General features: G+C 40.6%; 1 protein-coding gene across 4 annotated transcripts in view; it reads right to left on the bottom strand.

Annotated features, from left to right (window-relative positions):
• Positions 1-1,166: 1,166 nt before the first annotated feature.
• Positions 1,167-15,631, bottom strand: part of LOC147008550 (platelet-derived growth factor receptor alpha-like) — a 125,295-nt gene continuing 110,830 nt past the window's right edge. For all 4 annotated transcript variants that reach the window (XM_085863962.1, XM_085863961.1, XM_085863960.1 and 1 more), the window contains 5 exons: positions 13,235-13,346; positions 12,078-12,177; positions 11,573-11,678; positions 10,840-11,093; positions 1,167-7,887 (listed from right to left, as the gene is read on the bottom strand). In XM_085863962.1, the coding sequence (XP_085720088.1) occupies positions 7,758-7,887; positions 10,840-11,093; positions 11,573-11,678; positions 12,078-12,177; positions 13,235-13,346 (702 nt within the window). In that variant the 3' untranslated portion in view covers positions 1,167-7,757. The remainder of the gene's footprint in view (positions 7,888-10,839; positions 11,094-11,572; positions 11,679-12,077; positions 12,178-13,234; positions 13,347-15,631) is intronic.

Below are 15,631 nucleotides of genomic sequence, written 5' to 3'. Positions count from 1 at the left end.
TTTGTTGCGGGTTTGATTCATTCACATCATAACGGCCAGTCCTACTCATCAAAGCACTTTTCTCTTCCCAAGTAGCCATGTGGGTACTTTCAAACTTGAGGGGCTCATCATCTGGCATCATACATTATCTCTTAGATTGCTGATCATGATTGTTTTCTTGGTATGTATGGAAGTGGTTTGCCATTGCCTTCTTCTGGGCAGTGGCTATACTCGACGGGCAATCCTAGCCATTGTTCTCCATAAGAAAATCATTGGCCTAGCATCAAGGCCATGCAGCCATTACTGACAATATGTGCCAGCTGCCTGCATGGCCATCAACCACCTGCTCCCATGGCTTCACGTAACAATGATCAGGAGGCTAAAATGGGGTCGTACACCTGGCCCAAAGGTGGCCCACAGGTTATGAAATGCAAAGGCCTCCTCCATTAAAAGGGATTGCTGCCTTTACCCTATTAAACTTGTCTCCTTTAGTTTCAAAACGTGAACCACAAGGCAGTGGCGGATTTAGATTCAGTTGCCTTCTCCAAAATGATCTGCCTACCAAGGCTAATGAGCCATGCTATTAATGAGATCTGCCTCATGAATCTAAATCCGACAAAGCGACTGGTTTTAAGGTTCCATTGATTCGCCTTTCATCTCTATACCCATTACTGAGAACAATGCTGCCACGAGCAGGTCGTGCAAAGCTATACTGTTAGAGGCTGTTTGATATGCTGACGATTGGAGTAGTTTATAGACATTGAGTTATGGACGGATTCGGATGAAACTTGGTGCGCAGGTAACAGGTTGGGTATGTAACAAGGACAAATTGACTCAATTTTGGTGAAGATCCGAATCCAGGCCTGAGAATTTTTGAAGTGATTCTTCACCATTGAGTGATAGGGCTAAAATGATACATAGCATGATATTTCAAAAAATTATGGACGGTGGATTATGGACAATTATGGACCAAAAAAAAAATAAACTTGGTGGATGAGTTTGTTAGGTGACAAGAACAAACCGATTAAATTTTAGTTCAGGTCCGAATCCAGATCCGGCCTATCAGTGGGATACAAAACGTAAACTAATCAGCCTGGCGGAGGTATGCGCTCCACTGAGTGTCCTTCTAGTTATATTATGTTGCCATTTGTTTGCTGGAAAGAAAATAAATGTGAACACAGAAAAGATTTGCTTAGGTTTTGTTTATAAAAAAATATTTGATTATACACTAAAAATGGTAAGCACATATTGCTCATCATAATGACAGTATAATACTTGTAACGGCAGTGACAGCTAAATTAAAATTAAACGTACTGCTAATGTGGTGCTGCACTCAACAAAATAAAAAAACAATCACAAAACTTTGCAACACACAGCAGCCGTACCAAGCACAAAGTATATCGAAACAATTTATTTTAATACATTTAGGTCTCTATAAAACTGATGTGGATATGTGTTTAAAGCTCTGCAGGAATTAAAATATTTTACCTATAAAAGATTGATCTTTGCAATACTAATAATGTACAACAGAAAAAAAAAGCAGTAAAATGGAAAAGGCTAATTCTGCCCCCCAAAGCTCCCCTATTGACCATTCCTTTTTTTTTTCTCCTTTTTTTTTTTTTAAGAAAAAACAATGAATCAAAAATGTTAGAAAACTGATCTCATGTTCATTCTGTTGTGTTCCATGGAAGTTGCGTAAATGTGGTCTGGCAGAAGGAAAGTGAAGTTGCAAATAGGAATCTACCAAACAACCCCAAATCCTCACAAAGATGCTCAATCAGGCCACAGCTATACCTATGCATGGATCGTTTTCACCAACAGTAACAAAATCATCACGTACAACACTTGTTATAACGAGGTGTAAAAAAAAAACATCTCTGGCTTTGGTCACTTCAACATACATTTTCTACATTCTGCTTCATTGTATAAGTTTGTGTCACAAATTTACTGGAGAAAGAGTAAAATATTGGTTATATTTACACCAACCACATACCACAATCTCATGATGGAAGATATAGTGGATCCAAAATCTGATTATTTACACAATGGAAGGCATTGTTGTCATGAGATTGAGGTATATTTCTCGTGTATTACATTTTTTCATTACTTCTTGAACTTTATTGAAATTACACAACAAAGCAAAAAAAGTTGAAAAAGGATTTGTCACAATACCACCAAGCAGCATTTGTAACATTTTGTATTTACACCAGTAAAAAACACAACAAAGTACTGTGGATCTTTGCTAGAAACTCCGCATATTACTGTACAGTTTCCACACGTCTACAGATATTCACATAAGGAGATGTGCACTAATCTAACAATGTCTACATGAATTGTATCAGTAATATCCCAATGTATATATATATATATATATATATATATATATATATATATATATATATATATATATATATATATATATATATATTAATTGATATGCTAAAATAAAGTTCCATTTGCAGACCACTGCTCTTCTATGCCTTGGAAAAGTAATGATTTCTTTAGTTTCACATTCTTCTCATTATGTGTATTTTTCCATTTTGCAGTTTGTTTTGTGATAGTTTTTGTGCTTATTCCATGTTCAATACCAATCGATTTCTCATTCATAGCTGCAAGTGCTTAAGTTTTACAGGTTCAATAATATTCACATTTTGTACAAAACAAATGATGTAGGTACAATGAACTAAAGAATATATATATATATATATATATATATATATATATATATATATATATATATATATATATATATATAATAAGCTTTCTGTGCTTAAATAATCACAGAGCATAAACATCAAAAGGAGCAAACTGTTTCCCAAGTCTATTGAAATAGCTATAAATTACTGGGCATATTTATGCCTGTAATATAGGAAATGTTACGGAATGTAATAGAAAATATTTTTCATGCAGTGCTACACTGCCACAATATTACATTACAATAGTGGTGTAAATGAAGAAGGTCACACCTGCTTCGCACTGCCAAACGTTCCTGTGCTGAAACAGCTTAAGCGCTGCCTTCAACCACCTTCCACAAGGAAATCTCATCTTCAAACGAGCTAGCAAAGTGATTTTGTGAGATGGTTTCCCAGCTCAATCCAGTGGGTGGAACGTTTGTTGGTCGTGACATCATCATGCTCCTGGCTCCATGTGACATTGAGGCATCACTATTGAAGCCACAAACAACTCGTATCACTGCCAAACAGAGTTGGTTCAAGTCCGACGCGTCGACCACTCGGTGGTATTCATCCGGCAACAAGGCCTCAATCTTGCCGCTTTTTGAAGATTGCAGAGTTGCTGGAGCTTTGGGCCGAAGATGGGTTCAATTGGTGTCAACTTCAAGGATTCAAAAGGTGTTCAGTTAAACTTCAATGCAGCTGTTATCCAGTGGCATCCATAACTTTGTGAAGCAATGTCGGGATAAAATGCGACAGCTGAAACTTCTCTCCAAGTAAATGAAGGACCACAACAGGAAAAGTGGGTTAGCGCTCTAATAGTCCGGCAGATAGGGGAATGGATTGTGCCTTCGATGATACAAGCATGAAATTTTTCACACTGTTAGAGCATGCCCGAAGGAAGATATTTATCTATATCTTCACAAAATTGTCCTGTGGCCAAAATAGCGGCCATTTTCCAAAATGGCCACCACCGGTTGTTATTTTACCAGTAGCTCAGGTTCTAGACTACCTAGGATATTCATTCTGGTGGCTGATCGTACATTTTCAAGGATGAGGAATGCAGTGGTACTATTTACAACATGCGATAACTACTCTAACAACTACCTAACTACATATATCTAACTTTCAGGGAAATAAATAATAGTAAAATTATAAACGCATTTAATCTTGGTGGAGTTATACATGTACATGTTTTCAAACTGTGACATATTCATGAGTACAATGCAGTCTTCGCAATATTTCCTTTATAATATTTGGTAGTTTATTGATATGAGCACACAGTTCATGAGATTATGCTGTATCTTGCAAATCAATAGTGCATGTCCCATTGTTGTTTGACATGTTAGTGGTGAGGGCAAGTCTACTACAGTCCTTCCATTATTAACCAGGTAAGGCCTTCCATGGTAATATTATAGGTTTTCAATGAAATGTAATGTTATCCCTGTGTCGTAAGAGGCGACCAGGGTTGCGTCAGGAAGGGCATCCGGCGTAAAACATGTGCCAAATCACGATGCGGATCATACTGATGATCCGCTGTGGCGACCCCGAAAGGGACCAGCCAAAAGAAGAAGAAGAAGAATGAAATGTAATGTTAATTTCGAGAACACAGTCCACCACAGTGGCAAAGGGCAGTGCACTGAAGTGCTGCCTTGACACATTGCACTGTCCTCTGCACCCCTTTTTGCATCCGCAGCGTATGAGTTCTCGACAGGCCTGGGTCGCTTCTGGCAGTGTGGTCCAGTGAACTTCCCATCCACCTGTGTCCTTCTTCTTCCACCCCCAGTCACCTGGGGATGGGAGTTCCGGGACTGCAACCATCATCTGTCCCCAGCAGTGACCAGCTTGGTAGGCAGCCCTCTTTGTGTGCTGAATTAGTGCTGCTTGTGTTGGAGGGAGTCCTTCAATGTCTCTACCTTTCTGGGTGAACAGCTGATTGCGTGCCTGATTGACTGATTCCAGGCTGCTAGTGCGGTCAGAGAGCAATACCACGAATCGCTCCAGAGACTCCATCCAGTTGTTTCTGGTGTCTGGGGTGGCAGCCAAGGCACAGAAAGCTCTAGTGACATCATCAAAGGCTAGATGATCAAAGCTCAGGCTAGATGAACTGTATCATTGTCAGCATTGTGCTCACATGCTTTCCCTAATGCAGCACCAACATCTCATTGCACACGAGCACCACATCACAACCTTGCTTCTCAGCGTCCATGTCTGGGAAGTAACCCAGTATTCTCTTCTTGAGTTTAGTGGAGTGTACACACCCCGTCACGTGTGTCCCCAGTTGTTCCAGCCTGGTACTGTACAGATTCACCAAGACTGTCAGCTGGAACACTGGTGCAACCATATTGTCCATGCGCACTTCCTTAATATAGGCGACAAGCCAGCAAATGCAATTCCATGGTTAACAGTGTCTACATTCGATTCTTGTGCCTTTGTGTCCCTCGCTTTATTGTACAGAGAGGCAAGACACTGAGCATGGTACTTAGCCTCTTGGGCATTGAGATCTCCAACACTGAGTTTGGATGTGAGGTGTTTGTCCTGTAGTTTGAGGACACACTGCCTCACACGAATGTCAAGTTCGAATGTTGATTCATTACGCAAAGCATCTCTCGCTGCAAATTTGCCACAGAAGAAGCATGTCTCTGTTGAATGAGTTTCACGTTCAATGCTTTGACGGGTGAACTTGTGGGTTTCTGGGTCATCATCGTGGTGTGTTTTCCTCTTTTCAGCCTTCTGAAGTTTTGTTTTGTTATACTGCAGTCTGCAGGAGTCATGCCATTTGGCTTTGTAAACCTACATTTATATTACCTCCCTATGGAAACCTAGTACCTATTATAAACCTACCTACGGAATGCTGCCTCGATGCCCTGACCCCCATCCAGTTGTGACAGTTTTAGTGTTCTTGGCAGGCAACTGATCTTGTCGAATGCTACAAGATGCTCAGCTATGGTCCTGTATCCTGCCCCATCTGTGCCACGTGCTGAATTTTATGGACATGTCAGCATCTCATCTGTGTCTTCCTGACACAGAACACATTTGTTCCAGTCTGTGGTCAGGCACTGTTTACCTGATGAGGTAGGCTCATCAGGGTCCACCACCTTGTATAGTTTGGCCATTGTCCCTATGCACTATGCTACTTTAGAACAGTAGCTACGAGTTATAATATGAGAACAGTATGTACTAGTTATACCACCACCACTCTACCATAAGCTGAAATCTCCAGAAAAATATGTTTGCTGCCACCACAGTCACAGTCCAGGTCAACTGAAAGCAGACAGATATACATGCAGATTAGGCGTTGTTACTAGGTTCACACAAAAGCTGCACTAACAACATAGATTATATCATTGTGACGTTATTATGATGTTCTGTGTGAATATGCAGCAAAATACATGAATACACATAAACATAATTATGAGGTCAGCACACAACTCATGGGCCGATTCTGAAATTCCGGAAAATGTGCATAACTCTACTAATACTTGATGGTTTTACTATTATTTAATTCCCTGAATGGTAGATATATGTAGTTTGGTAGTTGCTAGCATGTTATAAATAGTACCACTGCATTCCTCATCCTTGAAAATGTACGATTAGCCACCACAATCAATATCCTAGCTGGTCTAGAACCTGAGTTACTGGTAAAATAACAACCGGTGGCGGCCATTTTCCAAAGTGGCCGCCATTTTGGCCACAGGACAATTCTGCGATGGCCCTAGAGCTAAATATCTTCCTTAGGGCATGATCTAACAGTGTGCCAAAGTTCATGCTTGTATCATTAAAGGCACGATTCCCCCAAATATTTCACTTATCTGCCGGACTATAAATAAGCATGGTACGATAAGAAACTCAATGCCATCCTTGGGAGCAGGTCTGCAATAGCTCGCCATGCATACATACAGTTGCACAATCATATCGCCCACAGCTCGTGAGGAAACGAAAACGGTTAACTGTACTCGTGTCTCGGAACACCTGAGAATGGTTACACCCCTTAGAATGCTTGACGTTGCTAAATGAGATCAAATTTACTCTCATTTCCTACAAATATTGGAAATACAGAAGCACAGTGGGATATCAGTGTTGAAAAGTCAACAACAATAAAAACCTAAAAAACTCTGGTTGGTAAACTGGTATTTCATCAAGGTCTTTGAAGGGTATCCGGCATCTCTTCGCCAATCAACGATGAAAGCCACTGATAAACCTCAAATAGCCTGCATGAAGCTCAAAGGTCAGAATTTAAGCTTCAGTCAACTATTTCCTTACAGGGGACATTTCAGAGAATGCATAAATTGTAAAAAAAAAAAATTCCATATCAAAGTATTTTGGAGCTTCATCTTTTGGGCTCGTTTTAAGAGTTTTCCTTCCTGACAAACGGTATCCAAGACTCGGGGGGGGGGGGGAACTTCCAATTACCAAACTTCAGTTCCTGTATAACTTGGTGACATTTTAAGAAGTCCTTTCATAGTTGCAGCAAATATAATGATTTGTAACAGTCTTGCTTTTGCCTCTGCATCTACAGTTCTTCATTTTCATGAAGACAATGAAATAATGGGTTGACCTGTTGAGAATTCCCATTTTAGAACAATGCTCATGATGGTGGGATCCCAGGTTAAAATACCTTAAACGGTGTTGACCTGGCCAATGTGGACTAATAACCTTGTAATTTATGTGAAAGTTCACTGATGTCTCTTCATATGCTTGTCTTGCATGTAATAGTGTACATCTTCAACAATGACCTTGAGATAATTGTTGACAAAAAATTACAACCTTAAGGTATCACAAGAAAGGTGTAAATCCTGGCTTCTGTTAGTCATTAAAAAAAAAAAAATCCGATGACACACCATCAATCTCCACCACCTGCAAATACGATATAAGTACCAGTATGACTTCCATGATGTTAATCCAGCTGGTGTTTGTGGTCCAAATCCAACCAGTTCTCTGTAGGTTCCACACAAAGCTCTCTCTCTCTCTCTCTCTCTCTATCTGCAAGTTCTTTGAGGATTCAGCCATGACCATCCACAGCTTCTCGAGACACGAGAGTATTGAAGTTCTAAGAGGCCCTTAGACAAAGGGAGCATAAATAGTTTGAGATGTGGACTTAGGCCCTCAAAGAAAGCTGTCTTCAGCCAGGCTAGATGCCATGTCCACAATCTCCAGCATCTCCTCGTAGTCTTTGGCATCTGGTTGTTGTCGTCTCCGTGTTTCTTGATCAACAGTGTCATCACCAAGGCCCACACTGAGAAAAACATAAATGCAGGGAAATGTCACATGCCTTTCATACTCTGCTGACGAAAAGCCTGTTTTTCCACCAATTGAGATTTTTTGCGGAGAGACAAAGGAAACCAAAATCCACGAGAGTCAATTCAAAACGAATTAATACCAGGCCCAAACCTCGATGATCATTTTCCATTACAATTTTCAAGATTAAAAAGGCCGGCTATAGCTAAAGGATATGCTTTATGTGTACGGTACACCATATTACCAAAAGTGATGGGACACGATTCATTGGTACCTTTGTAATATTGTGCTATTCCATGTTCTATGGTTCTTCTTGACCAATATGTCAATCATTTTGGTCCACCTGCCTGATTTCTAACATTGGGATGAGCTTTTATCTGCTGTCTTCCTTTTCATACGTTCAGCTTATACCTACAATTGACTTGAGAAAGCCCAATGCGAGGTAAATATCAAAAACCTTTGGCATATCACAAATAATTATCATTACAAGTTAAATCTCAACTTGCTCTTCATCTCATGACATATCAATTACAAATGAGTTTTAATATTTTCCGCACAATTTTATAAAACACATGCTCCTTTGCAGTGTGGGGAAGTATACAGTACCAATACCTTTGATAATATAATAAATGTGAGAAAATAATCATTATTGTGATAATTAATTTTATTATCATTTTGAGTAATCAATTTATTACCCTCGCCAAAGGAGAGGGTATTGCATTTGGGTCCGTTTGTTGCTTACGAAATCTAAAGATTTCGTAAGTATATTGATGACTTCCGTCCTCTGTTTGTGTGTTTGTTTGTTTGTGTGTTTGTGTTTGTGTGTTTGTGTGTTTGTGTGTTTGTTTGTAGGCACGATAACTCGAGAACGGAAGAAGCTACCAATGTCAAATCACACCACGTGATTCAGGAGGGTGATGGCTAGTGCTGATTAGATTTTGGTCAAAATCGGTCAAAGGTCAAGGTCACAGTGAGGTCAAACATCCAAAAAATGATAACTCGAGAACGGAAGAAGCTTCCAATGTCAAATTACACCACGTGATTCAGGAGGGTGGTGGCTAGTGCTGATTAGATTTTGGTAAAAAATCGGTCAAAGGTCAAGGTCACAGTGAGGTCAAACATAATTCCGTAAATTAATGTGGAGAAAGAGTATTTTTGCTTCGCTCGACGTTACGAGTTCGTTTTAACTTCGATTTTAATTTTGTCTTCGGTTTTTGCGATTGCTTAGGACGCTTAACACTTGGTTGTCGAAATTCTGGAAAAATCGGATGTTTTGGAGACGTTTTAAGATTGCATAAAAAATATTTCACTTGCGCGTCATGGCTCATCACGTGGTGCAGCGCGCTCGAGCAGACGTGGCGTTGAGTCACGTAAAGGTTTTGCGTGTGTGTGCGCTGACGGTGTTTTCGATAAAGATGGTGTTTAAAAGTCATTTTTTATCCCAATAAAGGTTATCGTCGCATGCCTGAATCGCTAAGCCGTCGGATTATGTAAAGATTGTTGGTGGATGGCCGAATATTACGGTTTTGTGACTTTGATAAAATAATATTAAATAATTGCTTGGAGAAATGGAGATTTTTGCTTCGGTCGACGTTACGAGTTCGTTTTAACTCGGAACACAATTCTGTTTTCACTTTTCATAACGGTTAAGTATGCTTAACACTCAGTTGTCGAAATTCTGGTAAAAATCAGATGTTTTATGAGATTTATGTCGGGTGTCGTGTCTGAGGCTGAACTGAAGATGATGCTAATGAGGGGGATTGTAACACACGGCATTACGCGCTCATTTTAAAGTCAATTTCAGTCCTGTCTTCACTTTTGGTAATGGCTAAGTATGCTTAATACTCGGTTGTCGAAATTCTGGTAAAAATCGGATGTTTTATGAGATTTATGTCGGGTGTCGTATCTGAGGCTGAACTGAAGATTATGCTAATGAGGGGGATTGTAACACACGGCATTATACGCTCGTTTCAAAGTCAATTTCAATCCTGTCTTCAATTTTGGTAACGGTTAAGTATGCTTAACACTCGATTGTCAAAATTCTGGTAAAAATCGGATGTTTTATGAGAGGTTTGGTACAGAATCATCGTAGAAACTTCTGGTTTGCGTCGCTACCTTCTCTCAAGACAGCTTTTATTAGACAAGGTCAGAGGTCAAGTTGACAATTTTGTAAGTACCAGTCTATGACTGCTTGTTTGTTTGTCTGTTTGTCTATTTGTTTGTCCGCACAGAACTTTCGTGTTTTTCTCCGCAACCGCTTGTCAGATTGAGACGAAATTTTCACCATAGGTGAGACTACTCCTGTAGAATGGGTTAATAATTATGACATCATAGGTCACATGGTGTGGCAGCCGTGTTGGAAAAATGGTAAGAACTTGGACCTCTGCATCTCTGAAACTGTACCAAGGAAAAAATTGAAACTTGGCGCAAAACAAGTACTCTTCATGGGGAATGAGGGTGATATTTTTATGACGTCATAGGTGCCTTTGTTATGACGTCATAATTGCAAATGTAGAACACTACATCCGATCAGTATGAAAAATTTTGAGGGTCATCTATGGATAAAATGGTTCACAAAATTTTTTGACGCAGTCATCGGTCATGTGATTCAGTCGCCATATTGTTTTGTTTGTTTTAAAAACCTTAAAAAATCTTCTCTGAAATGGCTGAGTAGATAAAGGCAAAATTTCATACATATGACCATCTATCCATGAGGAGCAAAAGGGTCACACATATGACGTCATAGGTCACATGGTTTGGCAGCCATACTGGATTTCTCTGATTGCTCTTTTTCTTTTTATATATGCACGGGGGTGGAGATGGGGTGTTTGGAGGAAGGGGGTCGGTGAGTCAAAAATTCCACCATATTTGCTTTGGGTCTTTGTTATAAATGGATGGATCCTTATGAATACACTGTAGAAAGGAAGAATAAGAGGAAACATAAGATTACCTTTGGCTGCTGTTGGAATGATGGTCACTTCCTTCAGTACGTGGCTCTATGTCAGGTAAAGGGATGATATAGCCACTGTCAGAGTCAGACCGTTGCTCTGATCCAGCATCCATTCCAGTTATATCTCCATCTGAAGCTTTGCCTTTCTCTGCTGGACTGTACATGACCCCCACATAGGAGAGATCAGACTGAGCACGGAGCCGTGTCATTGCGGGGTGATTCCCATGAAACTCCTCAATCTGCTTCTCATAGGACTGTCCAATGGAAGGAGAATAACAGGAAGAGAATGTTAAACAAAATAACTTGTTAATTGTTATTACTTCATATATCAAAATCATTGCATTGTACATAATAACAACGTAGAAACAAATTGACTACAATGCTTGGTCTAAAAACGTTTTCTCATGACACTTTAACATATATTTTATTGTGATCTAAGGTTGGGAGTTCAGCTTTTGCATAATCACACGCAAGGCCAATCAAGGAAGAGGTGCCACGACGCTATTACTTCAATTACAAAGACCTCAAAAGACAATGTCCAAATCAAAACAGTATTTGAACGTGAGAAATGAACTTGAGATCCCACTATAATGAACCTTGGGTTCAGAAGGGATGACTCAACACAGATCTCCCTTGAAACATAATAAAAAGGAATGTTTACTTGGATTGTTTTTTTTTCCCCCAAGACATATTAGCCCCTTTCCAATGACTACAGTTGTTTATTTCCATGTACCTTTTCAAAACCACCCGGCATCAAGGCAGCTGTTTTTTCCCCAAGGTGGTAGAACGTCGGTCGTTTCTCAGGATCAGAGCTCCAGCATCGCACCATTGTGTCATAGCTGTGCACACATCATTATGCTCATTCATTTGTTTGATTTTTTTTTTTTTTGCCACCCAACGCATTTATGAAATCATAACATGTTAATGCAGTTCTACGCTTATGTAAAATGGGAGTGTCAGTAAGCGGTCGGGTGGTCTCGTGTGTAAATTATACGAGTACAGGCAGCGCATGAAGACAGAGCAATGTTTGTTCTCATTCATCAGTGTGAAAAAAAAGCATTGAATAAATTTGGATTAATAATGAAACAAGTGAAAATCTCAAGAATATAATTTACATACTGTGAAGAACAATAATGGTTAAATATTAATTAACAATAGTTGCAGTGCATAAAAGGATTATGGCACATTCGAAAATTCACTTTTAAAGCAAACAGGAAACTGACTGTACATTAACTCACATATCGGCTGAAGCATGCTCCGGGCTCTCCATGCGGTAGCCACATTTGAGTTTGTTATAGAACTGAGAATCCACAGGCATGCCAGGGTATGGAGTTCCACCTACAAGACACATTATCATCCCGATTATAATCATTGCATTCAGTGCATTTGCAGTGATTATATTAGCACTGGTTGGTAGGATTGCCCAAAGATATGTACACTTGCCTATGAGCTACCTAGCCTGGGTTTGAATCTCGGCCCAGTTATAAACTCTCCTGGTGTTTCACAGGCAGGGTTATTCATCAATGTGTGTGTCGTCCCTTGGATGGACGTTAAAATGGGAATCACATCTGCCAGCATTTGTTAGTGGATATTAAAGATCCCATGGTGTCCTTCATAAAGATGAGGCGAGCTATCGTCGGCACCCTGGCCAATTTCGAAATCCCTGCTCTAACTCAACCCTCAACTCCAAATCTCAACCCAACGTGGACTACACAGACTGTCTGTCAATGTCCTATAGCTCTCGATGTAGTCATTTTACATTCCAAAACCCCCCAAATGGAGTTTAATTAAATTGCCCAAATATTTACTCCAGAATATATATTTTTTTCTTTAGCCAAGACTTTCTTGGGAGTCCACATTATCGCATTCTTCCATATCACAAAATTGAAACTCGTTTTTGTCAATGTATCGAACAAGAAATCATTCTTTGGGGCATATGTAACAAATTATTGTTCGGATATTTGCACAAGAGAAAAAGTAAAAAATTGTGCATTTAGCAATTTCTTTTCTTTTTTGGCCAGAGAAAACTTAGTTCTCGCCAGGAAAGCCAAGGTTTCTGGGTTCCAATCCAGGTCTGTTCAGCTCTTACTTCGACTCAATCATACAGTCACTTATTAAACAGTAAATTTCCATTGCATGCAGTAAGAAAAGAAAAAAACAAACATTTTTCATCGTACTTTCTCGCCTCCAATATGTCCCAAACCTAAGGCTTGCTAATAAGGATGAATGAAATGTGGAATGGTGCTATTAAACTGTATAATTTTGAACAAAAATGCCAGATACACCGAGGTGCATTAAATTCCTGATTTGAAACACCCAACAACTTTATTCGCAATATCAGAAAACAAACAAACAAACAGTTTGATTCTACATCAATAGCACGAGATTGGCGTACCGAGAGAAAATATCTCCCACAGGAGAATTCCGTAAGACCAGACATCACTCTGAGTGGTGTAAATGTTGTCAAATATGCTCTCTGGAGCCATCCATTTCACCGGCAGGAAAGTCTGCACATACCGCAAGGAAGGATTCGTTATTGCATAGCAATGACTTTATAGGGCCATCTCTTCTAACGTTGTACTCATTTTTTTTTAAAGGGGCAATGGTAGACATCAGTAAAAGACTCTTAATTGATCTTATCAATATCAAATAAAATTTCTACCGGATATCAATTGGCTGCATTTCATATACCACAAATAATTATGACACACACACACACACACACACACACACACACACACACACACACACACACACACACACACACACACACACACACACACACACACACACACACACACACACACACACACACACACACACACACACACACACACACACACGATGGCGGCAAGGGGAGGTGGCGTGCTTTGCCACCTCCCTCTTGTCGAGGACTGATGGGACTGAAGACCACACCAAATAACATCTTCAATGGAAGCGAAGACTGCGAGGAGTGCAGCAGCTTTGGTGGGATAGAGGATGGCACATGTGGCAACCGGTGTCGTGCCGTTCGACATGTGTTTTTGATGTGGCCTAGACCTCCAACTGTGGTGGCTTTGATGTGGCCGTGGGCTGTGCACATGGCGCCCAGTTTTGAGCTGATCAACATGCGTTTGGGATGTGGCCTGGCTGTGCAGTCTGAACGGTTTTATCGACTCCACCCCTTCGAGGGTGGGACCAAACTTCGCAGGGGGCGAGGACCATGCTGAATATAACAGCTTCAGTGAGGCCGAGGAGTTTGGGATGTGGCTTAGCTGTGCAGTTTAGTGTGCTTTGTTGACTCCATCAGCTTGGTGTACTTTGTCCCTACCACTGAGGATGACTCCCTTTCAGCAACTCCCTCCTACTGTGGATGGATAGGACCGAGCTTCGGTGGGACCACATGTGGAGAAGGTGACCGGTAGCAGCAGCGTGCTATGTCGGGGCAAGTGGGGATGTCCCCGGCAGGGATTGGGTGAACCCCCGGATGTGAAAGGGGAAATGGAGCATGAATGATGAGACGACTTGCTCCATGAGTCGTGGTTCTTTGCTGGGTTGGAGATGGGTGTTTCGGGACCAGGAAAGGCTCTGTTCAATTTAGCAAGTCGTGAGGGGAGATGACAACCAGTGGTGGCGGCACATACACATACATATGGGCGCACACACACACACACACACACACACACACACACACACACACACACACACACACACACACACACACACACACACACACACACACACACACACACACACACACACACACACACACACTGATTGTACTTGATTATATTCATATCATGTGACATATTATACATATTTTATACACGTATTGATATATGAATATAAACATATTTATTTATTATATGTGATTGTATATATTACACACACACACACACACACACACACACACACACACACACACACACACACACACACACACACACACACACACACACACTCACACACACACACACACACGGAATATGAAGAACAGCGTGAATTGGAGGCAGAGCTAGCCAACAAAATTGAGGAAATGAGGCTGATACCACTCAAAGAAAGACCACAACTCTACAAAATAGAAAATAACAAAAAGACAAAAAATACTGGAGAGGAGAACCAACACAGCAATCAGAAACATAGGGGCAATACCACTGGGCACTCACCTGGTCGTGGCTGGATAAGATAACCAGGGAACCAATGGTCGGTATGGATGACCCACAAAATATGTAATGGAGAAGAAAGTAAATACCTATAAAAAAAAAAATTCATGCCATGAACAAATTTTGGTACATCATGAGTGATGAAGGTTGTGGTTAAGTTTCATGGGAATTGTGTGTTGTGTGTGTATAGTTTCTGAGAAGAAAGCAAATATGTACCTCTTTTGGGAGGCAACCCCCCCTGTAGACCCCTTCAGACCTGGATTTTTTAATGGCATGGAAGATTTTTTTTGGTGCATCATGGGTGAAGAAGGTTGTGGTCAAGTTTCATCGAAATTGAGCGTGTAGTTTCGGGGAAAAAAAGCAAATTTATAATTTGGGGGGCAAACCCGCCTTACACCCCCCGAGAGCCCGGTTGTTCAACTGTCATGAACAAACTTTGGGACACAATGGGTAATGAAGGTTGTCGTCAAGTTTCATCACAATTGGATGTGTAGTATCTGAGAAGAAAGCAAATACCTATTTTGGGGGGCAACTCCTGTAGACCCCTTTCGGGCCCGTTTTTTAAATGCCACAAACAAACTTTGCTACATATACGGTGATGAACGTTGGGGTAAAGTTTCATCGAAATCGTGTGTGGAGTTTCAGAGAAG

Source organism: Eptatretus burgeri, chromosome 18 (genome assembly GCF_056783735.1).
Source record: "Eptatretus burgeri isolate ZD-2024b chromosome 18, Ebu_testis_v1, whole genome shotgun sequence".
NCBI lineage: Eukaryota > Metazoa > Chordata > Myxini > Myxiniformes > Myxinidae > Eptatretus > Eptatretus burgeri.
This window is presented reverse-complemented; position numbering and strand designations above follow the sequence as displayed.